Source organism: Lissotriton vulgaris, chromosome 12, assembly GCF_964263255.1.
Source record: "Lissotriton vulgaris chromosome 12, aLisVul1.2, whole genome shotgun sequence".
NCBI lineage: Eukaryota > Metazoa > Chordata > Amphibia > Caudata > Salamandridae > Lissotriton > Lissotriton vulgaris.
In genome coordinates, this window is record NC_141700.1 from 132,829,345 (window position 1) to 132,848,548 (window position 19,204).

Sequence of the window (19,204 nt, forward strand, 5' to 3'; positions counted from 1 at the left end):
TGAAATTAGTTTACTGTGAGCTACCCTACAACTCTTATTATACCACCTTTTGCGAGCGTTATCTTTCTTTGACCTCAGTGGCTTAGTGAGCAAAATTTTTAGTTCCCTGAAACATTTCTCATGTAAATCGATTATTAGGGAGTTAACACCAGCGTGAGATGGAAAATCCGCCATGGCACCCATTGTTTTCTTTACTACCTCCTCTTTGTTTTTGATAAGGGAAGGGTCTGCAATGACCTTGGTCCATTGTACCCGTCTACTGTCATTACACAGAATGACATCAGATGTTAAAACTGCTGTTGCAGAGGGTCCAACCCCCGCACCGGGTATCCTCAGTCCCAATGAGAGAGGGTTATGATCACTCTCAGGCCGAACCACAACCTCCATATCAACCACGAAAGACCAAAAATCTAGTTTAACTAGTACATAGTCTATCCGACTCATACTAATCCCATTATTAAAGGTAGGTTGACCGGACTTATCAGAGGGTGTACGCCCATTCACTGCCCTCAACCCCCACTCCAGACAAAATCCTGTCCAGAGAAGTGCCGCCTTGGTTCCCCTGACCCCCTTACTTATGGTCAATGGCGGGATGTTCCAAACAGTATCCTCATCATCTCCCACATTCTCCACTAAACTAGGGATAGGTTCAAATGAACAATTTAAATCCCCTGCCACTAGGATAAAATTGTCACTCCCTAATTCCCTCAAAAGCAAATCGAGGTCGTTCAAAACTGGCTGTTTACGTCCTCCTTGGCAGCCCCGGTCATAAATATTTATTAATACAATGCTCCGATCATTTCCCCTATTGAGTTTGATACATAAAAGGTCCGGGTTGTCCACCAGAATTTCAGAGGGTCGGTACCCCAGAGAGTGTCTAATCCACACCACCAATCCTCCAGAGGCTCTTCCCTTTAGGCCCTGGATAGCAGGTTTATGGTAATTTAAATATCCTGCTCTAAATAACGGGACTGTTGCCCAACTCTCCTGCAGCACGACAATGTCAAAGGTGTTGATGAATTCGGCCCAGTCTTCATTGTCCAAACGACCCCTTAACCCTGCTATGTTCCAGGAGACCACTTTGAGCAACCCCGCTTGGCTACAGGCGAGATTAGCCTCTAATGAGTTAACATCCGCCACCCTGGTCTCAGTGATCTTAAGGACAGGACTCAGGCTCATGCTCTGACTGGGACCTTCAGGCAAACGTGCAGTGTCTTCACAATGTTCAGGTGGGATAGAGGCAGTACTCACAGAAAGGGGGATATGTTCAGGATCATAAGCAGGTACCTTTATCCTCGTGAGTCAATCGACCTCATCTAAACATCCATACCGATTAAAAGTTGGGGCCCCTTCCCAACAACCATTTCGACCTTGCATTCCATCCATTCGCCCACCCCGCACTGGGTTTCGAGCTAATGACCAATTCCCCTCTTGATTTAAATTTGGCCGTGGGGGGTAGAAGAAGGTAAGTGGTCTAACAACAATTGTTGAATTTTCACCTCGTGCATCCCATGAGCATAGGTGTTGTGCCGTGTGAGGATCTGCAAAGGAGACAACAATGCAGTCACCAGGTATGGATTTAGAAGTTGGGCCTATCCATGGGATCCTTCGCACCATTAGGACATTACTTCTTAAATGAGTAGGTAATTGTCTATTTGTATTAAGCCAGTGAATTACCTTATTTTTTAATGACCAGAAATTCTCCTGGGATTGTGTCTCCAATACAGGCACTCCAGCCAAGATCACAACATAGGGCCTAGCATCTGGGGGTAGGTCTATAAAAACCCCACGAAAGTTATGTGCATTTCGGGATCCCTGTGGGTGTGCGCGATGTATCAGTGTTATTTAGTTTTGGGGGAGCAGCCTGTTTGGTAAGTGGCATACGTTGGGCGGGGCGGGGAGCGCGGGCAATTGTTTGGAGAGTAGTGGCTGTGGGATTATAACTCTTTGTGCGTGGTTTGGGTATTGGTTTGGGCGGGGATTGGGCAGGTGTAGCTGCTACTGGTACCTGCACAGTATTCTCAACTCCCAGTAACATTTTTGGTTCCATTTGCTTAAGGCTAAGGCTAGCTAGTGTGACAATCGTCTTGTCCATCTCTAGCAGATGGTTTTCTATGCGTGAGAGTCTGAGTTCAAGGGGGGATAAAAGCTTTTTCAGGGTCTCCCATACTGTTTTTAAAAAGTTTTCATCACTCCCCTCTAACTCGCACGCGGGTCCACCATCAATCCCCGCGACAGGATGTGAGTGAGCCTCATTGGCTAGTATATCTAATTCAACTTTGTCTGTGCTTGTACAGGGCTCCTCATCACTTAGACTTAGGTCAGCTTGGGGCACATCTTCATCCACCCTGCTTAATACAGGGGGTCTTCTATTATGAAAGAATTGTGCCTTTGCAATTTTGGCCTTCTTTTTAGCATAGGCTGATCTTGCAGTGCTTTTTCTTTTTTGAGTGACAACCCTATGATGATTGGGACTCACGATCACATGATTCTTATCAGAATTTTTATTGGGGATATTTAGATCTAGTACAGGGGGAAAAGACTTCGGCTCAGGCTTAGGAGAAGCAGGCCCTGAAGTAATAGCTTGCACGGATGGTAAAGTGACTGTAGGGTGTTGAATGACCGCCTCTGTTATTATTAACGGGCGCTCGGGGGTTTTGGCGGAGGCAATTTTACCTAAGGATGACCTTTTAGACATGGCTAGGTCCTGGGATAGTCTTCTAGCCGCGTCTAGCTCGATAGAAACTCTATGTTGCATTTTGGTAATTTCATTGTCAATAGCCGTGTTGGTCTTTGTTATGAAGTCATCAAGTGTTCCGTTCAGCATTTTCCCTCCCTTTGCGGTCTTACTGCGACTTCCTCGTGAACACATGGTATGTCTCTTGACCCAAATGCAAACAGAATAAAATGGGCAACGAGGAAAGTAACAAGGGAAATGGCCCAGTCCAGTCCTTACCGTCCTCGAACGGCCTCAAACGGCCCGCTCTTTGCCCGGTCTTCGCCCCGAGCTGCGTCCCGCGCTGCGGGAGACCAGCCCCAATATATGGAGGTGGTTGCGGCCAGAGGGCGGAGCAACAGGGAGAGCGGACCGGAAGATGGGTGTCGGTCAGGCAGGGACTCCTGGGTATTGGAGTCCCTGCAACGCTCGCAGCCCCGTTGCCTGCCTCTACCCGGGTCCAGTGGATCACGACACCCTCGATGGCAGCCTCTATCTCCGCAAGGCGAAGCGGCACCCGCGAAGCGGGTGCGGCGAGGTCCGATGTGCAAAGTTGTGCGTTGTGCAAAATAAGCAGGCAAGTCCTCCTCCCTTCAGCAACTACTCTCCGCCGGTAGGGTCTTTAGAGGTGCGCCCGCCAGGTAGCAAGAAGCAGGGGATTTAATGCTCCTCAGGTGGCCAGAGGGCGGAGCAACAGGGAGAACTGACCGGAAGATGGGTGTCGGTCAGGCAGGGACTCCTGGGTATTGGAGTCCCTGCAACGCTCGCAGCCCCGTTGCCTGCCTCTACCCGGGTCCAGTGGATCACGACACCCTCGATGGCAGCCTCTATCTCCGCAAGGCGAAGCGGGTGCGGCGAGGTCCGGTGTGCAAAGTTGTGCGTTGTGCAAAATAAGCAGGCAAGTCCTCCTCCCTTCAGCAAATACTCTCCGCCGGTAGGGTCTTTTGAGGCAATCAATTTAGGGCATCAGCACCTTGCCAAAAAACTATAACTGGGAAATATATTGTATCAGCACTTTAACAATGGGTTTATGTAACGTACAAGGAAAAAACAGTAACTTCGCTGAGCTGAAGAACTGAAGGTCAAATCTACAGAAATTTGAGTTAAAAGAGCGATCAATACAAAAGAATCAAGACAACGCACTTTAAAACCCGGGACAACGAGAAAGAAGACCCTTGGATTGAAATGCACCTCTGCATAATAGCACTTTAAACACTAGCTCTTGTATATTGAATAATAGGATCGCATAAAGCCCTGAGAAAAATTGACATGAACTGAGTAGCAAGTTTTTCAAATTGAGGACATACAAGAACTGCACTTATGTAATTGTTATACCTATTTTTAAAATGAAAGTACAAGTTTTTTTTAAAAGATTTGTCAGAAACATAAGTTTAGAATAACATTTTATGAAATGTAATGAATGATTGACTGTGTAACGGTTTTTATTGACCAAAAGCATAAAACTAAATAAAATACAAAGAAATAGACTGACTGTCTGCCCTGTGGTATTTGAGTAAGAAGCACAGCAGGGTGCTTCCTCTGCGCTCAAAGGCATCCAAGACTAACTGCTAGACAAGAAACCAAGCTTTACATGACATCCATCATAAGTCGGTCTAGGACTCCACTGAAAACCAAGACCCAATCTGTAACCACTCCTTCAGAGAAAGGACATACAAATATAAATATGACGGCAGATCATATTTGATTCAACTTTTTTAGATTTCGGCTCTAGACGGCCCCCATACGCTGTCTCGAACCAAGACATGCTATATCTGCTTTGTGGTACAGAAAGTATTTGGGGGCATATGTAGGTAATTTCCATTTTGCGATTCTCAAATAGCGGTTTTTAAGGAATCGCTATTGGAGAATAGCAAAATGGAATGTAGGTATTAATTCGCAATTTTTTTTGCGAATCTCTAACATTCCTTATTTGCAATTAGCAAATTGCGAATCACAATTAAGGATGAGTGTCCCATTCATTCCTATGGGCCTTTTGGCCCATAGGAATGAATGGGGATATAGTCTCAAATTGCAATTTTCTGTGAGAAAATCGCAATTTGAGAATCGCAATTCCAAGGGTGCCTGAGTGTCCAAAGGACACCTGTTGCACCCCTGGAATGTGCCTGTAAGTACATGTGGCGCACATACATGCCCTAAGGGCATGTCTGTGTGCCACATGGCACTTTGAATTTTTTTTAAAAATGCATTTTTAAAGGAAATCGCAAAATACCATCTACTTGAAGTAGGTGGTATTTTGCGATTCCTTATGCCAAAATCGCAAATTTTAAGGCACCCCTAGATAGCATTCAAGGAATCGCAAAATTGCGATTCCTTAAATGCTATAAGCAAAATAAGGAATCGCAATTTTTGCGATTCCTTATTTTGCTAAGTGCCACCTACATACCAAAGGGGCGTTTGCGATTCGCAAACGCCTACCTACATATGCCCCTTGGTCCAGAAACTCTCTAGATAATGCAATTAAATGAGCCTATCCTGACTCAACAGCAGTCGTCATAGAACTCCAATTAAAAGGAGAGTGGAAAATACCATTCTTGAGTCGAGGGAAGAGCGTGACACCATTACAACACATAAACACAAAAATCAATTGAAAATAATTCAACATTTTATGGAAGCCACATACATATGTACACATTGAAGTGGTTGCTCCATTGTGCACAATAGAAGTGCTTGAAAAAAGTGCTCGCTCATAGTTGAAAAAGAAGTCAAAAGGAATACAACATAATTTAGGCAAATTGAAACAGCGATTTATGTAGTGCCTTGGCCTGTCTGAGACCTTTACTTTTGAATCAATCAATTTCCATCCACGATATATAGGTACAGTGATCAAATCAGTACTGTCCTGGCTAATTTAATTGCCGTATCTAGAGAGTTTCCATTAGGACCAAATCTTTTCTGTACCGCACTGTACCAAGGTCATACACTCTACTGGGTTACCCCGTTGTTATGTAATCTATCTGCTTTGTGGGCTTCATCCCGTCCATAGGCTTGCCATTTGATGGCTCCAACATCGCTCTGTTATTCCTTATCCTCATTTGTCCTTGACATGCATGCATCAAGCTTCTTGCCGTTTTTACCACTCCCTGAATGCTGGGACCAAGAACACTAACCCTCCATTATCCCTTATTGTATGATGAATTTAGGGACTTTTTAATCTTTGTTTAGGAGCCCTCAGAAGCGCCGTTGTTTTTATTCTCGTTGCTTTAATCGTTTTTTTCTTATCCCATCCCTCCCCCCATGGCTACTTGCCTTGTGCTTCCCCACGATCACATCCCCTTTATTTTTAAAGCAGACCTGTATCTACCACCATTGTGGCCGACTTTGAGGCTCATTTAACATCGGCTCAGCTAACCACGATCACTACTGCTAAAGAGTAAAATAACTGAAACACAGACCGGCCCCCACACACTCACCTGCCTACACCCTACTTCCGACTCTTCCCTTCCCACTAGTCAGACTCCTGCCCTTCTTCTCCTCTCATTCCTCCACCAAGCCCAAATACCTTCTTCCCACCACAGTTATTACCCTTCTTCGCCTCAACCAATACACAACACATCTATTTCTTTCAGTGAATGCCCTGAGAACTTCATTTACTCCACAGCAGCACCCACACACATTTCCTGTCAACAACACCTGACATTGCACCCTCCACACCATAATCCAATACCCCCCACATCACCTCACCCCCACTTCCTCACTCCACCTCTCAAGAAAGAACTTCCGTCAGAACCCGTCGCCCCTCTAGAGCAATTTAATATTCCATGTTCAGTTCTGCCTACCCTTGAAAATAAACTAGTTTACCTCAATTCCACAATCTCTCATCTTGACGCTACTATCTCCCACATAAGCTCTAAAATGTCTACTGTACTCAACTCCTTACTCCCCATGATGAGCAGACAATACCCTAAACTCCTAATCCTGAGGAGTACTCTTCTCCTTCGCCCTAAAAAAGCTGCGCATAGTCTCTCCCTAACAGAAAATTGCTAATTTACTTGTTAGCTATAATACTTCTAACTCTCCCACCATACCCTCTCCAGGCAGCACACATCTATGCAATATACCTACCATCTTCCTGTTCCGAACCAAATGAAGCCACTTACAAACCAGGCACCGACCTACAGAATATAACCCCTATGCCTTTCTCCGGAACTTAATGTGCAGCATCTTTGCCATTTACCACCCGCCAGGTAACTGCTCTACCTTCACTGAGGAATTCACTGACTTTGAAAATGACATATATTCACAAAGCGATAAATTGATTTTTCTAGGAGACTTTAATCTTCATTGAGGCATCTCACAAGATTCGGCCACCAACCAGCTTGTTACATTCCTCTCAGGAAATAATCTTTTACAACACAACCATGAGCAAGACGCTCCAAAGACTCCACACTTGACCGAATCATTTCCAAAGATGACCTGCTAACAACTGATGATTCTGTGCAGTGGGCTAGTTTAACCATTTCCCTTTCTCACTGCACCTCTCTCATTTTGTAACCCTGGGCCAACCTAAAAGAGTACGGTATCTACCTGGTTTTGCAACACTAAAAACATTGACCTAGACAGTCTCTGCGACACAGCCAAGAAGGCACTACCCAGACTTCAACCCCAACTCCAATGTTAATGACTTGACCACCCATTGTCTCACCAATATTTACGTCTTGATAGACAATGTAGCACCACTTCAAAGGAAAAAGAAAAGGCCCACAGCCTCTGTCCCATAGTTCAATAAGTCCCTCTAGGATGAAAGGGAAAACCAGAGATACCTGGAGAAGAAATGGAGATAGCCCCCCCCCCCATTATTAATCTCTCAAATCTCTTTACGCAAGATCGTGCTTTCACAAACACATCTTTAGTCAAAAAGCGAATCACTTTAGAACCCTCCTCGATTCTACCAAGAACAGACCAAAGAAACTCTTTGACCTAATGAAATCTACAAGCAATGCCGCCTCATCTTCAACCATCAAATTTGATGCTCCACCTAAGAAAGCAGCAGAATTTGCACAATTTTTCTAAGCAAATGTGAAATCGCCCCTTGACCACATCCGACCCAACTTGAGAACTGCAAATCCAAAGGCTACTGGCACAGCTTTGACGTCATCACTTAAAAATGCCCTCCTCAAGAGCATTCTGAAAATAAAACCTTCAAACCATTCTATTGACACTATCCCTAGCGACATTGTAAAAGACTTCTACACCTACACGCTCCCCTAATGGACTAATCTGGTTAACCTCTTTCTCAGCCAAGGCTCCTTCCCTGATGCCCTCAAAACAGGTCAGGTGACCCCACTTCTAAAGAAATCCTCCGCTGATGTGAATGACTTTAACAACTTCTGCCCTATCACCAACCTCCCCTTCCTTGCTAAAATCACTAAGAGATGTGTAGTGGAGGAACTCTCCCAACATACCAAGGACAATGACCTTCTTGATAAATTTCAGTCCGGCTTCAATCAAGGATGCAGCACTGAAACTGCACTGCTACATGTTATCGACGATGCCCTGCAAGTTTGTGACTCGGGCAGAAGTTGTTAAAGTCATTCACATCAGCGGAGGATTTCTTTAGAAGTGGGGTCATCTGACTCGGGCAACTCCTGATCCTTCTTGACCTTTCTGCAGCCTTTGACACTGTAAACCATGAGACACTTCTGAACACATTAAAACAAAGAATGAGATTTGAAGGCACTGTCCTCAAATGGTTTGAATCGTACCTCACAGGCAGATCTCAGATGAGTAAAATGTAAAACTGTCTCACCACATCAAGGGCTGTGAATCAAGTTTTTACATGGAACCACTGGGAGACCTACTGAAAAAGACTGGGATCTATTATCCCCGCTATGCTGACGACACCCAACTCTACCTCAAGGTGTCCTCCATACATGATATTTCATTCCTCCCCACCACCCTCAACTCCTTCCAAGAATGGATGATGTCTCATCATCTAAATCTGAATCCCTCTAAAACCCAATTCCTTCTTATCTCAACCTCAAACTCTCCACCTCCTGTGCAATCATGGATGGATAATCTTAGCATTCTTAACAGCAAACCTACCATTGTTGAAAGTGCCAAATCCCTATGTGTCATCCTGGACAAAAGACGTAACCTCCAATCCCAAATCACGACAATGGCATAGAAAGCACGCTTCCAACTGCACTTTCTCTCTGGGATCCAGCTTTTCATTCCTGAGCAAGACCGGAAAACTCTGGTTCAATCTTTAGTACTCCTCCAGACTGTACTACTATAACTCTCTTGTTGCAGGCCTCCCACCAACCTCCCACCAACCCACCTATCCCTTCTAAAATCCATCTCCCATTCAGCAGCGCGTTACATCTACGTGGCCAAAAGAAACAACCATATTACACCCATACTGATTTCTCTTTGCTGACTTCCCGTTGTAGCTAGGTCAATATATAAGACAGCGTGCACCGCACACACTTTCACCCTTCCACCCTTGCTACCTGGCTAACAAAATCAAAATATCAGGCGGCTCCAAAACTTCACCCAATCCTGAAAATCTACTGCTCGAACCTCCAACTTTTAAAAAGGAAAAACTCATGGCACAGTCCTTCTCAGGTAATGAGAATAGAATTTGGAACTCGCTACCTCCAAACCTTCGCACCACCACCCCTTTCGGATTTTTCAAAACGGCCTTGTTTGGCCAATTTGGGCACCTACAGCTAACATCTCACCATTTTTTTCATTCCTACAGCTGCAAAATCTCATGCAGAGGCAGACGGTCCCGGTAGTCATCTCTCACCTACTCCTCTGCTCCAATCACTATATTACCTTCCTGAGTCCTTCAGATGTTTGGAACATATGGGGGATCAGCTGGTTTTTCCAAATTTGTTAGGCGAGAACAGCAGATCAGTGGTTTCTGTTAATAAAGAGATCGGATTACTCCCTGTCATTCCTCCAAACACCCACTTGTGTCCCACCTCACCCTGCCACCCCTCACCAGCGTCTGGCTGAAAGAGGTTCTTCCTCTTCTTGTGCAGCATTCAACGGGAACACTTCCTATTTGTCTGAGGGAAATTATGTTATCTCGGATACCTGCTTGAGCTGATGAAAGGTAAAGGGATAGGCTCAACTCTTGATTAGTGATTTCTGAACAAATTTCTGAAACACAAGATGGTCAGAATAATCACCCCTGAGCAAGTCCTTTCTTTTTTGCAGGAACAAGATGTGATGGCTCGCCGAGACCTTTACGATGCTGGATTTCTTAGTTATAGGTAGTGACAGTTTTAGGAAGGCCTGATTGAGAGAGATGTTGTCTCTGATGTAAGTGATTGTTTCACAAAATGTGGCAATAATTCACTGCATTTGTCAGTCAAGAGAAGGACATCTAAAGCTGGAGAAGAGGCCGGTCAGAAAAACTGAAATGATGATGAGATAAAGGCAAATTATTGCAATACTCTCTTTAGAAAACAGAAGCTGTAATTAGATAGTGATTTTCTTCATAGGGTTTAATCTTAAAAAGGGATTATCTGTGATGTATGGGTTCCAGCAACATGTATTTTATGCGTATGTTTTAATGACAATTCAAGCTAAGTTAAAAGTATATTGGTATTCCGCTTTTGGAATGGAGCTCACCTGAATGAAGTGGTTTTCAGGAGAATACAACTGAAGATACAATCTTCCTGGAACTTATAAGAATAGAAGGATCCACATTTGTTGTCCTTTAAGGTACAGACTAAGTCTAGATAAGCATAGACGGTAATTCCAGGTTTCTAGTTCATTATGCAATGTCAGGAGTTCTTCCATTGGCAATTGAAGGCTTGCTGGTTCACTATTTTATTTTTATTTAAGTCATATTAATATTATTGGATCTTTGAAAATAAATCGAGCAACGCATTTCTGAAATATGCCCTTGTCAATCATTTTTTAATTTCCTTATGCCTAGGGCACCACTGACACCGAAAAGGTCAATGAACTCTTCGAGTCGTTTGATACCAATAAAGATGGCAAGATAAGCTTTGAGGAGTACTGGGGCCTTATTAGCTCGCTCGCCGACTCACAGAGCGATCAAATGGCCATGCAGTCCGAAGTAAGTGGCTAGAGGAGAAGCACCAGGGTCTGTGACTAATCTTGGCCATGAGAGATTGCAGATTTTATGGTGGGTGCAAAATTCATTCCTTGTCCATTGTTTTAGTAATGGTAGGTTACCTTTCCCAAAATACACTCTCCCGTTGTGTTCATAGCAATGGATAATTGGGAGCAATGCATGCACAAATTAATACAATTTATGTGTAACATGAATATTTTTCCCTCTGGTGCGTTTTTACTTTTTGGGGCAAGTCTGATGGAGGAAGTTGAAAGAAAACATTTTTTGCAGGATTAATCTCCCGTTTATTCATTTGCTGTGCATTTTGTATGTTTTTTTGTATGCATATATGTGTTATAAGTGTAAAGTGAATCTATCCAAAATGCAGCGGAGTGCTGTACAGCGTCAGCTTCAGACAGCAAGTGACTGGAGGGATAGCTAGTTTCTGTGCATAGAAGTGAGCTATAACTGTACTTCGATGAAGCTGTGTTCATGGCGGCATCTAAGCCGAAATTTTAAATAAAAAGATGTAGTAAGATTGTCAGCATATGGATGAATTTTGATGCTTTTATCCGGAGTAGAACTTAAGGGGCTTCATGTAGAGGGTGAAGATTACTGTCGACTGTTATGGGGTTTAAATCAGATTTCAAAGCAGTGATTTGATGTACCAATACAGAGCAGAGGAGCAGGCAATGATATGAAGACCATGCACTAAAAGGGCAAAGGACAAGAAGAGGACAGAGAAGGTAAGGTAACCCTAACATGTACAAGTAGGGAAAGGAACCTAAAACTGGTCAAATACACTAGATTGCCATAAGGTTTAATCAATAAATCAATCATTTGTACAGCGTGCTACATACCCGTGAGGGTCTCAAGGTGCTGGGGGGAGGTGTGGGGGGGACGAAACGGGGGGCTGCTACTGGTCGAAAAGCCAGGTCTTGAGAAGTCTTCTGAAGGCCAGCAGGTCCTGGGTCAGTCGTAGGCCGGTAGGGAGAGTGTTCCAGGTCTTGGCGGCGAGGTAGGAGAAGGATCTGCCGCCGGCAGTGGTTTTCCTGGTGCGTGCAACTGTGGCGAGGGCGAGGTTGGCTGAGCGGAGGCTGCGGGTGGGGGTGTAGAAGCTGAGTCGACCGTTGAGGTATGCTGGTCCGGCATTGTGTAGGGCTTTGTGCACGTGGATGAGGGGTTTGAAGGTGATCCTCTTGTTTACGGGGAGCCAATGCAGGTCTCTAAGGTGGGTGTGATGGGGCTTCGTTGGGGGATGTCGAGGACCAGTTGTGCCGAGGCGTTCTGGATGCGTTGCAGCCGTCTCAGGAGCTTGGTTGTTGTTCCTGCGTAGAGGGCGTTCCCGTAGTCCAGTCTGCAGGTGACAAGGGCCTGGGTGACGGTTTTTCTCGTGTTGGAGGGGATCCACTTGTAGATCCTGCGGAGCATTCGGAGGGTGTTGAAGCAGGAAGCGGAGATGGGGTTGACCTGCTTGGTCATGGAGAGGGCGGAGTCGAGGATGACCCCCAGGTTGCTTGCGTGGTCGGTGGGTTCTGGGGCTGTTCCTTGCGATGTTGGCCACCAGGAGTCGTCCCAGGCTGAGGGGGTGGAGCCGAGGATGAGGACCTCCATCTTGTCTGAATTCAGCTTCAACCTGCTGTCCTTCATCCATTCGGGGACGGCCTTCATTCCTCTGTGGAGGTTGGCTTTGGCGGTGCGGGGGTCTTCGGTGAGGGAGATGATCAGCTGGGTGTCGTCAGCGTAGAAGATGATGTTGAGGCTATGCTGTCGGGCGACGTAGGCGAGTGGTGTCATGTAGATATTGAACAGCATCGGGCTGAGGGATGATCCCTGTGGAACGCCGCAGATGATCTCGGTGGTCTTGGAGCGGAAGGGTGGGAGGCGGATGCTCTGGGTTCTGCCGAAGAGGAAGGATGTGGTCCAGGCCAGGGCCTTCTCTTGGATTCCGGCGTTGTGGAGGCGTGCTGTTAGGGTGCGGTGGCAGACCGTGTCGAAAGCTGCTGATAGGTCCAGAAGGATGAGGGCGGCTGTTTCTCCTTTGTCCAGAAGGATCCTGATGTTGTCGGTGGCGGCGATGAGGGCGGTCTCGGTGCTGTGGTTGCTGCGGAAGCCGGACTGGGATGGGTCCAGGATGTTGTTGTCTTCGAGGTAGCGGGTCAGCTGTCTGTTGACGATCTTCTCCGTGACTTTCGCTGGGAAAGGGAGCATGGAGATGGGCCGGAAGTTCTTGAGGTCCTTGGGGTCCGCCTTGGGTTTCTTTAGTAGGGTGTTGATCTCTGCGTGCTTCCAGCTCTCCAAGAAGGTTGCTGTCTCGAAGGAGATGTTGATTGTTTTCCGGAGATGGGGTGCGATGGCTGTGCTGGCTTTGTTGAAAACGTGGTGTGGGCATGGGTCAGATGGGGATCCGGAGTGGATGGAGTTCATGGTCTTGATGGTGTCTTCGTCGCTGATGTTGGACCAGGCGGTCAGGCGACTGGTGTGGGTGGTGGCCGCAGGGGTGGTGGTCTCGGCGGTGGATGTGGGGGTGGCAGTGTTGAAGCTGTCATGGATGTCGGTGATCTTGCGGTGAAAGAAGGTGGCAAGTGAGTCGCACAGGTCTTGCGATGGGGGAATGTCGTTGGTGTTGGAGCTGGGGTTGGAGAGTTCTTTCACGATGTTGAAGAGCTCTTTGCTGTTGTGTGCGTTGCTGTCTAGGCGGTCCTTGAAGGCGGCCCTCTTGGAGGTCCTGATGAGTTGGTGGTATCTGCGGGTGGCGTTCTTGTGGGCTGTGTAGCTGTCTGGTGTTCGGTCGCAGAGCCATCTCTTCTCTAGTTTCCGACAGGTGCGCTTGGAGGTCTGGAGGTCTTCGGTGAACCATGTGGCTTTCTTGTTGGTGTGATTGGTGGCGGGGGTCCTGAGTGGGGCGAGGGTGTCAGCGCAGTCATTGATCCACTGTTTGAGGTTGATGGCGGCGGTGTCGGGGTCGGTGGGGTCAGCGGGTGGTCCCAAGGCGAAGGTGGTGGTCAGTTGGTCCTCGGTGACCTTGCCCCAGCACCGGCATGGCATCTGTTGGGCGCAGTGGTGTGTGGTGGGTTTCCTGAAGGTGAAGTGGACGCATCTGTGGTCGGTCCAGTTGGGTTCGGTGGTGTGGTTGAAGGAGACGTGGGGACTTGCGGAGAAGATGGAGTCCAGTGTGTGTCCAGCGGCGTGGGTGAGTGTCGTTACGAGCTGTTTGAGTCCGAGGTTGGCGAGGTTGTCGATCAGGGCGGTGGAGTTGGCGTAGTTGTTGTTCTCGAGGGGGAAGTTCAGGTCCCCGAGGAGGATGTAGTCCGTGGAGGCGAGGGCGTGGGTGCTGATGAGGTCGGTGATGGTGTCGCTGAACTGTGGTTGGGGTCCGGGTGGTCTGTAGATGAGTGTACCTCTGAGGGTGGTGTTGGGGTCGGTGTGGATCTGGAAGTGCATCTGCTCGGCGGTGGTGACGGTGTCGTCGGTGTTGGTCGAGACTCGGAGGGTGTTCTTGTGGATGATGGCGATTCCCCCTCCCACTCCGTTGGTGCGGTCTCTGCGGGAGACCTTGTAGCCTTCTGGGATGGCTATGGCGATGTCTGGTGCCGAGGTGGTGTTCAGCCAGGTCTCCAGCAGGAAGGCGACGTCAGGGGTGGTTGAGTCTAGGAGGTCCAGAGTTCGATGGCGTGTTTGCGAGCGGAGCGGTGTTAGACCTGGCACCTTGGCGTGAGTCTCCCTTCCACTTTTTGCTGATGTGCCTCCGATGTTTTGCTGGTTTTCCGATACTCAGGGCACTGCGCCACGGCTGATCCGTGCCGCAGTGCAAGTGCTCCCTACTGTAAATTGTACTTACGATTGGTATCCATGATTGGTGCATTGGATCTACTGTCAGTCCCTAGTAAAGTGCACGAGAGAGTGCCGGGGCTTGTAGATGCCGATACTGCTGGTGGGCCTGCAGCGCTGGTTGCGCCACCCACCGAAGCAGCCGTAAAGATGTGTCTGGGAACTGCGACCGCAGAACCCGCGTGCGGTCTCGTGCTGTCACGCTAGCTGGGCAAGTGTCCCCACTTGCCAGCACCGACCCTTCCCTTGACTACATATTAGTCACCCCTATGGTAGGCCTGCGGGCAGGGTGCGTTGTAGGTGTAAGGTAGGACAAGCCCTGATGTGCGTGGCATGTCCTGGTAGTGACTTACAACGAAGACCGTATTTCACTACTGAAGGCTACCTGCTCCATTAGGCCAGACTGAGCTGCGAGGATTGTTACACCCTATAATCCCCGCAGGCTCAAGGAGCATGGTAGTGAGTCATGTTTAGTATGCCTGAACTCAGGATAATGAGATATTTCTTGTAGTCAAGTTTATTTTAGTATCCTGGGTTTGCAAATGCTACTTTTAGAAAGTTAGCATTTGCTTGCTTAACCATTTCAGCCGCCTCTGCTGGTATGTGTATCTGACTGTCTGGGATGTGTGAGTGACAGGGCTGGAGGGATGACAGGTGGTGAATGCGCAGATTACACCTTAGTGGGAGGTAGGAGTGCCTCTTGACTCGAACTGTCACTGTGCTCGGCCACCACAATGCTGGCTCCACCCTCCTGGGGAGCGGCGGATGACTCTGCCGGCACCTGGCCCAGGAAGGGCGAAACCCCCATCAACAAGGTACTCTGGCCACTCCTGTCCAGACAATGCTGGCTCCACCTCCTGTGGGGCGTCTGATGCGCCTGCCCCTCACACTGAAAGCAGAAGCCGGAGTACACCCGCCGGGGCACTCCAGAACTGAGAGTGGCTATGCAAAGGGCCCCCTGGCCTGCGAGAACAAAAGAATTGGCCTATAAAAGAAGGAGCCCTGCTCCTTGAAAGTTAGATCCGGTTTGGGCCACAGAAGGACTCTGCCCGACGAGAAGGACCGTGAGAGACAAGGAGGGGTGCTGACTCTTGCCTGTGTCTGGTGCCTTGCTGCTGAAGGAGAGACAAGAGAAAAGACTACGAGAAGACTTTTGCTTTACTTTGTGCCAAACTCTGCTAAAGAGATCTCCAAGGGCTTGCCACTGAACTTGCCCCCTGACCAGCGTCCCAGGACCAGTGGACGCTAACCCCCTTGGAAGAAAGCGACTGCGGGTGCTGACCATCGCCGCAGTATCGACAAAGAGGAATCTCCTCTAAGGCATCAACGTCATCCCGACCACCGTGACCGGGGCCCACAGCAACAGCGGGAGCAAAGCAAGGACCAGCCGCCGCTGGCCCGAACACCGTGACCGCAACTGCACCGGGAGCCCGAGAGCAAAGGGAAGGAGGACCCGTCCGGTCCGAGCTCTCGAGGAGACTGCATAGCGAGCAGTCACTCACCTGCAAGGACGGGCAGCTGCCCTACGAGAATCCACAAGGTCGGTAGCCTGCCCGACAGCCCAGCTGTGAGCCCACAGCTGCACCGACATTTGGCCGGGTACGTCCTGCACTTGGGGACCGTACTGCCACTTGTCACCGCCGCACAGCCGCCGTCTCCAGGGTCGGAGCGGACGACGAGGAGAGGACCCTGCCGCCACAGAACACCGCTGCCCCGGACGACCAGTGACCTGCTTGGCCGAAGAGCCGCAACGATCAGCGACCCCGGGAAGGCAACGCGACGTGGGACAGATCCCCTGGAAGCCGCCGGCTCCACAAAAGAACTTTGACCAACACCGGCCTACGGGCCTCAAGAGAACTGCTATAAGAACTGTGGTAACCTGAATCAAGTAATCTGCAACCGTTTTCATAAAGTATATCGACTGTATTCACAAGCCTGCTTAAAATCTATATAAAGATATATATTTTTGCAGAATACAGTCTGGTCTCGTTGTGTGGTGGGTTGGTTGTAAAGGTGTACTATTGCAAGTGTTTAACCTTATGTGCCCCAAAGATTAGCCTACGACTGCTTAAGCCACACTACCTAGAGGGTAAGCAGAGGTTGTCTGGAAGGTAACCCTCAGCCCTGACGAGGAAGAGAGAGTCCCTGCTTGTCGCCAGTGTTGCACTGCGCCAACTAGAGCCTCCCCCTTCCTACATTGGTGGCAGCGGTGGGATTTCGAATTTACACTTGCGATATCTATACCTGAGCTTCTGACCACTACACAAGGATTACGGTCCAGTTACTTAGCCACAGACTTTGCTTTTTGAATTTTGCCGAAAGAAGATTCCGAGTGCAGAAACCATGCCGGGCACAAAGAGCCTGGATGGAGCGGAGTCCACGACCTCCGAGGTGTTGGAGATAGAGTGGGATGCCGCAAAACTGGACAAATACTCAAAGATGGAGCTGAAGTTTTTCTGTAGGAAACTAAAGGTTCCGCACGCTGGTTGCAAAAACAAGCCGGAGCTCTACAAGGCCCTGAAAGCCTGGGTGGAGTCCAGAAAGACCCCGGAAGAGCAAGACGTCCTCGCCGAGCAGAATACGACGGAGGAGCAGAATGCGCTTGGGGATCTGATCGATCTAGAGAGGCAAGACAGCGAGCACAGCTTGGGTAAAGGCCTGTCGCCAGAGGAGCTGGCAGACAGGAAGGAAACCCGGAATCACGAGAGAAAGTTGGCAGAAATGAAAATCCAGCTGGAGCTTGAAACCAAAAGAATGGCGCTGGAAGAGCGAAAGCACCAGATGGATTATGAGGTGAAAATGAGGGAGATAAGTCTCAAGGAGAGAGGCTTGGATCGTCCTCCCTCTGGTGGCAGCACATCGCCAGTGCAGGTAGAGTCAAGAGTGCATATCCCGAAGGACGTAGTCAAGGAGTTCTTTAAGGGGGATGACATAGGACAGTGGTTTAGGGCATACGAGGTAGCCATGTCCTCCCACCGGGTCCCTGACAAAGATTGGGGAGCGGGGTTGTGGGGAAGGTTCCTTAGCGAAGGGAGAGATACCTTGCTAGATTTGCCCGTTGAGAATCAGAGATCCTATGCCCACATGAAAGAAGCTTTATTGAACAGGTACGGGCTTACCCCTGAAATGTATAGACAGAAGTTTAGGGGATGTACTAAGCGGCCTGGGAATACGTATGTGGAGTATGTGACTTACTTTTGCAGAGCACTGGATGGTTGGGTGAAAGGTAACAAAGTTAATGATTTTCAAGGTCTCTTTGATTTAATTGCATGGGAGCACTTGTCTGATCACTGTTTTCCTGAGTTACGCCAACACCTGATCGATAGCAAGCTGTCCAACCCGAGGAAGCTTGCTGAGGAGGCGGACCGCTGGCTCAGCACCAGGGTCCACAAGGGTCCCGTGGGAGATTCCGCCAAAAGTGGGCAGGGTCCCCAGCAGAAGAGTGGGGGGGACAAGGGGGGAAAACAGAAAGGGTTCCAAAAAGGCCCCCAAAGTAGTTCCCAAGGGAATCCGCAGCAGGGTTCTCAGCCTCCCCCACCCCCGAAGCAGAATGGGGCCCCGACAGGTAAACCTGTTCCAAAGGGGCCCTTCAATTGTTTCAAATGTGGCGAGCCTGGGCACATATCCAGTGACCCCAAGTGTCGCCTATTTGGAAAACCCGCACCCACTGGTGCTCCGCCCCGACAAGTGACTAGCGTTCACCTGGGAGAAGAAATGATGGTCCCGGGGGGTGGAGATCCCGTTCACATGACCCTGGTCTCGTTAGGAGACAGCGAGATGATCCCTACGAACTACCTGCCCTCTAACACTAAAAAATATGGGCAGGTGGTGATCATCAATGGTAAGGAAGCCGAGGCTCTTAGAGACACAGGAGCCAGTGTGACTGCAGTGAGGCAGCACCTGGTGTCTCAAGAGCAGGTTGTACCCCATGCCTACTGTAGGGTTATCAACGCTGATAATTCTGAGAGTCAGTGTCCGATGGCTCAAGTTCCCTTCGAGTGGGGGGGGGTCTCTGGTACTCTGCAGGTCTGTGTGAGAAAAACCATGCCTGTTGACTGTTTGCTAGGGAACGACTTGGAGCACTCCCCTTGGGAAAAGGTGGAGAAAACGACTCACCTGCGGATGGTGGGTCTGCCTGACTGGGCGTGCGTGACCACCCGGTCGATGGCAGCCAGTAGGGGTGATCGAGAGATCCTGGGGCCTGATGGAGAGGCCCAGGAACCGGCCTTAGGGAGAAGGCGCAGGGGGCGCGGGAAACCGGCTCCTGAAGTTCCCACGGTCCAGGAGGAAGCAGACCTTGAGGGGGATGCCCTGGAGCCTACAGGGGAACAGATCGCCGAACTGGGGGACCTGCCTGAGCTGACCCATTGGCAGCAAGAAGGAGGACCCTCCAGGGAGGAATTCTGCAGGGAGCAGAAAGAATGCCCTTCTCTCGTGGGTATGCGGCAGCAGGCTGCAGACCAGGCCAATGGTGTCCAGGCCAAAACACATTACGTGTACTGGGAGAACGACCTCCTGTATTCCGAGCCTAAGGCTGCTGAACCTGGGTCAGCCCGTGTGCTGGTGGTACCCCAGAAGTTCAGAGCCTTCCTACTGGGTCTGGC

The 19,204-nt window shown here is 48.9% G+C and overlaps 1 protein-coding gene across 1 annotated transcript in view; it reads left to right on the plus strand.

Moving 5' to 3' along the window:
• The window catches only part of LOC147673642 (uncharacterized), a 91,995-nt gene that overhangs the window by 41,244 nt on the left and 31,547 nt on the right, over nucleotides 1-19,204 (plus strand). Inside the window, exon 3 of the mRNA XM_086947579.1 lies at nucleotides 10,629-10,772. Within this exon, the coding sequence (XP_086803705.1) occupies nucleotides 10,629-10,772 (144 nt within the window). The remainder of the gene's footprint in view (nucleotides 1-10,628; nucleotides 10,773-19,204) is intronic.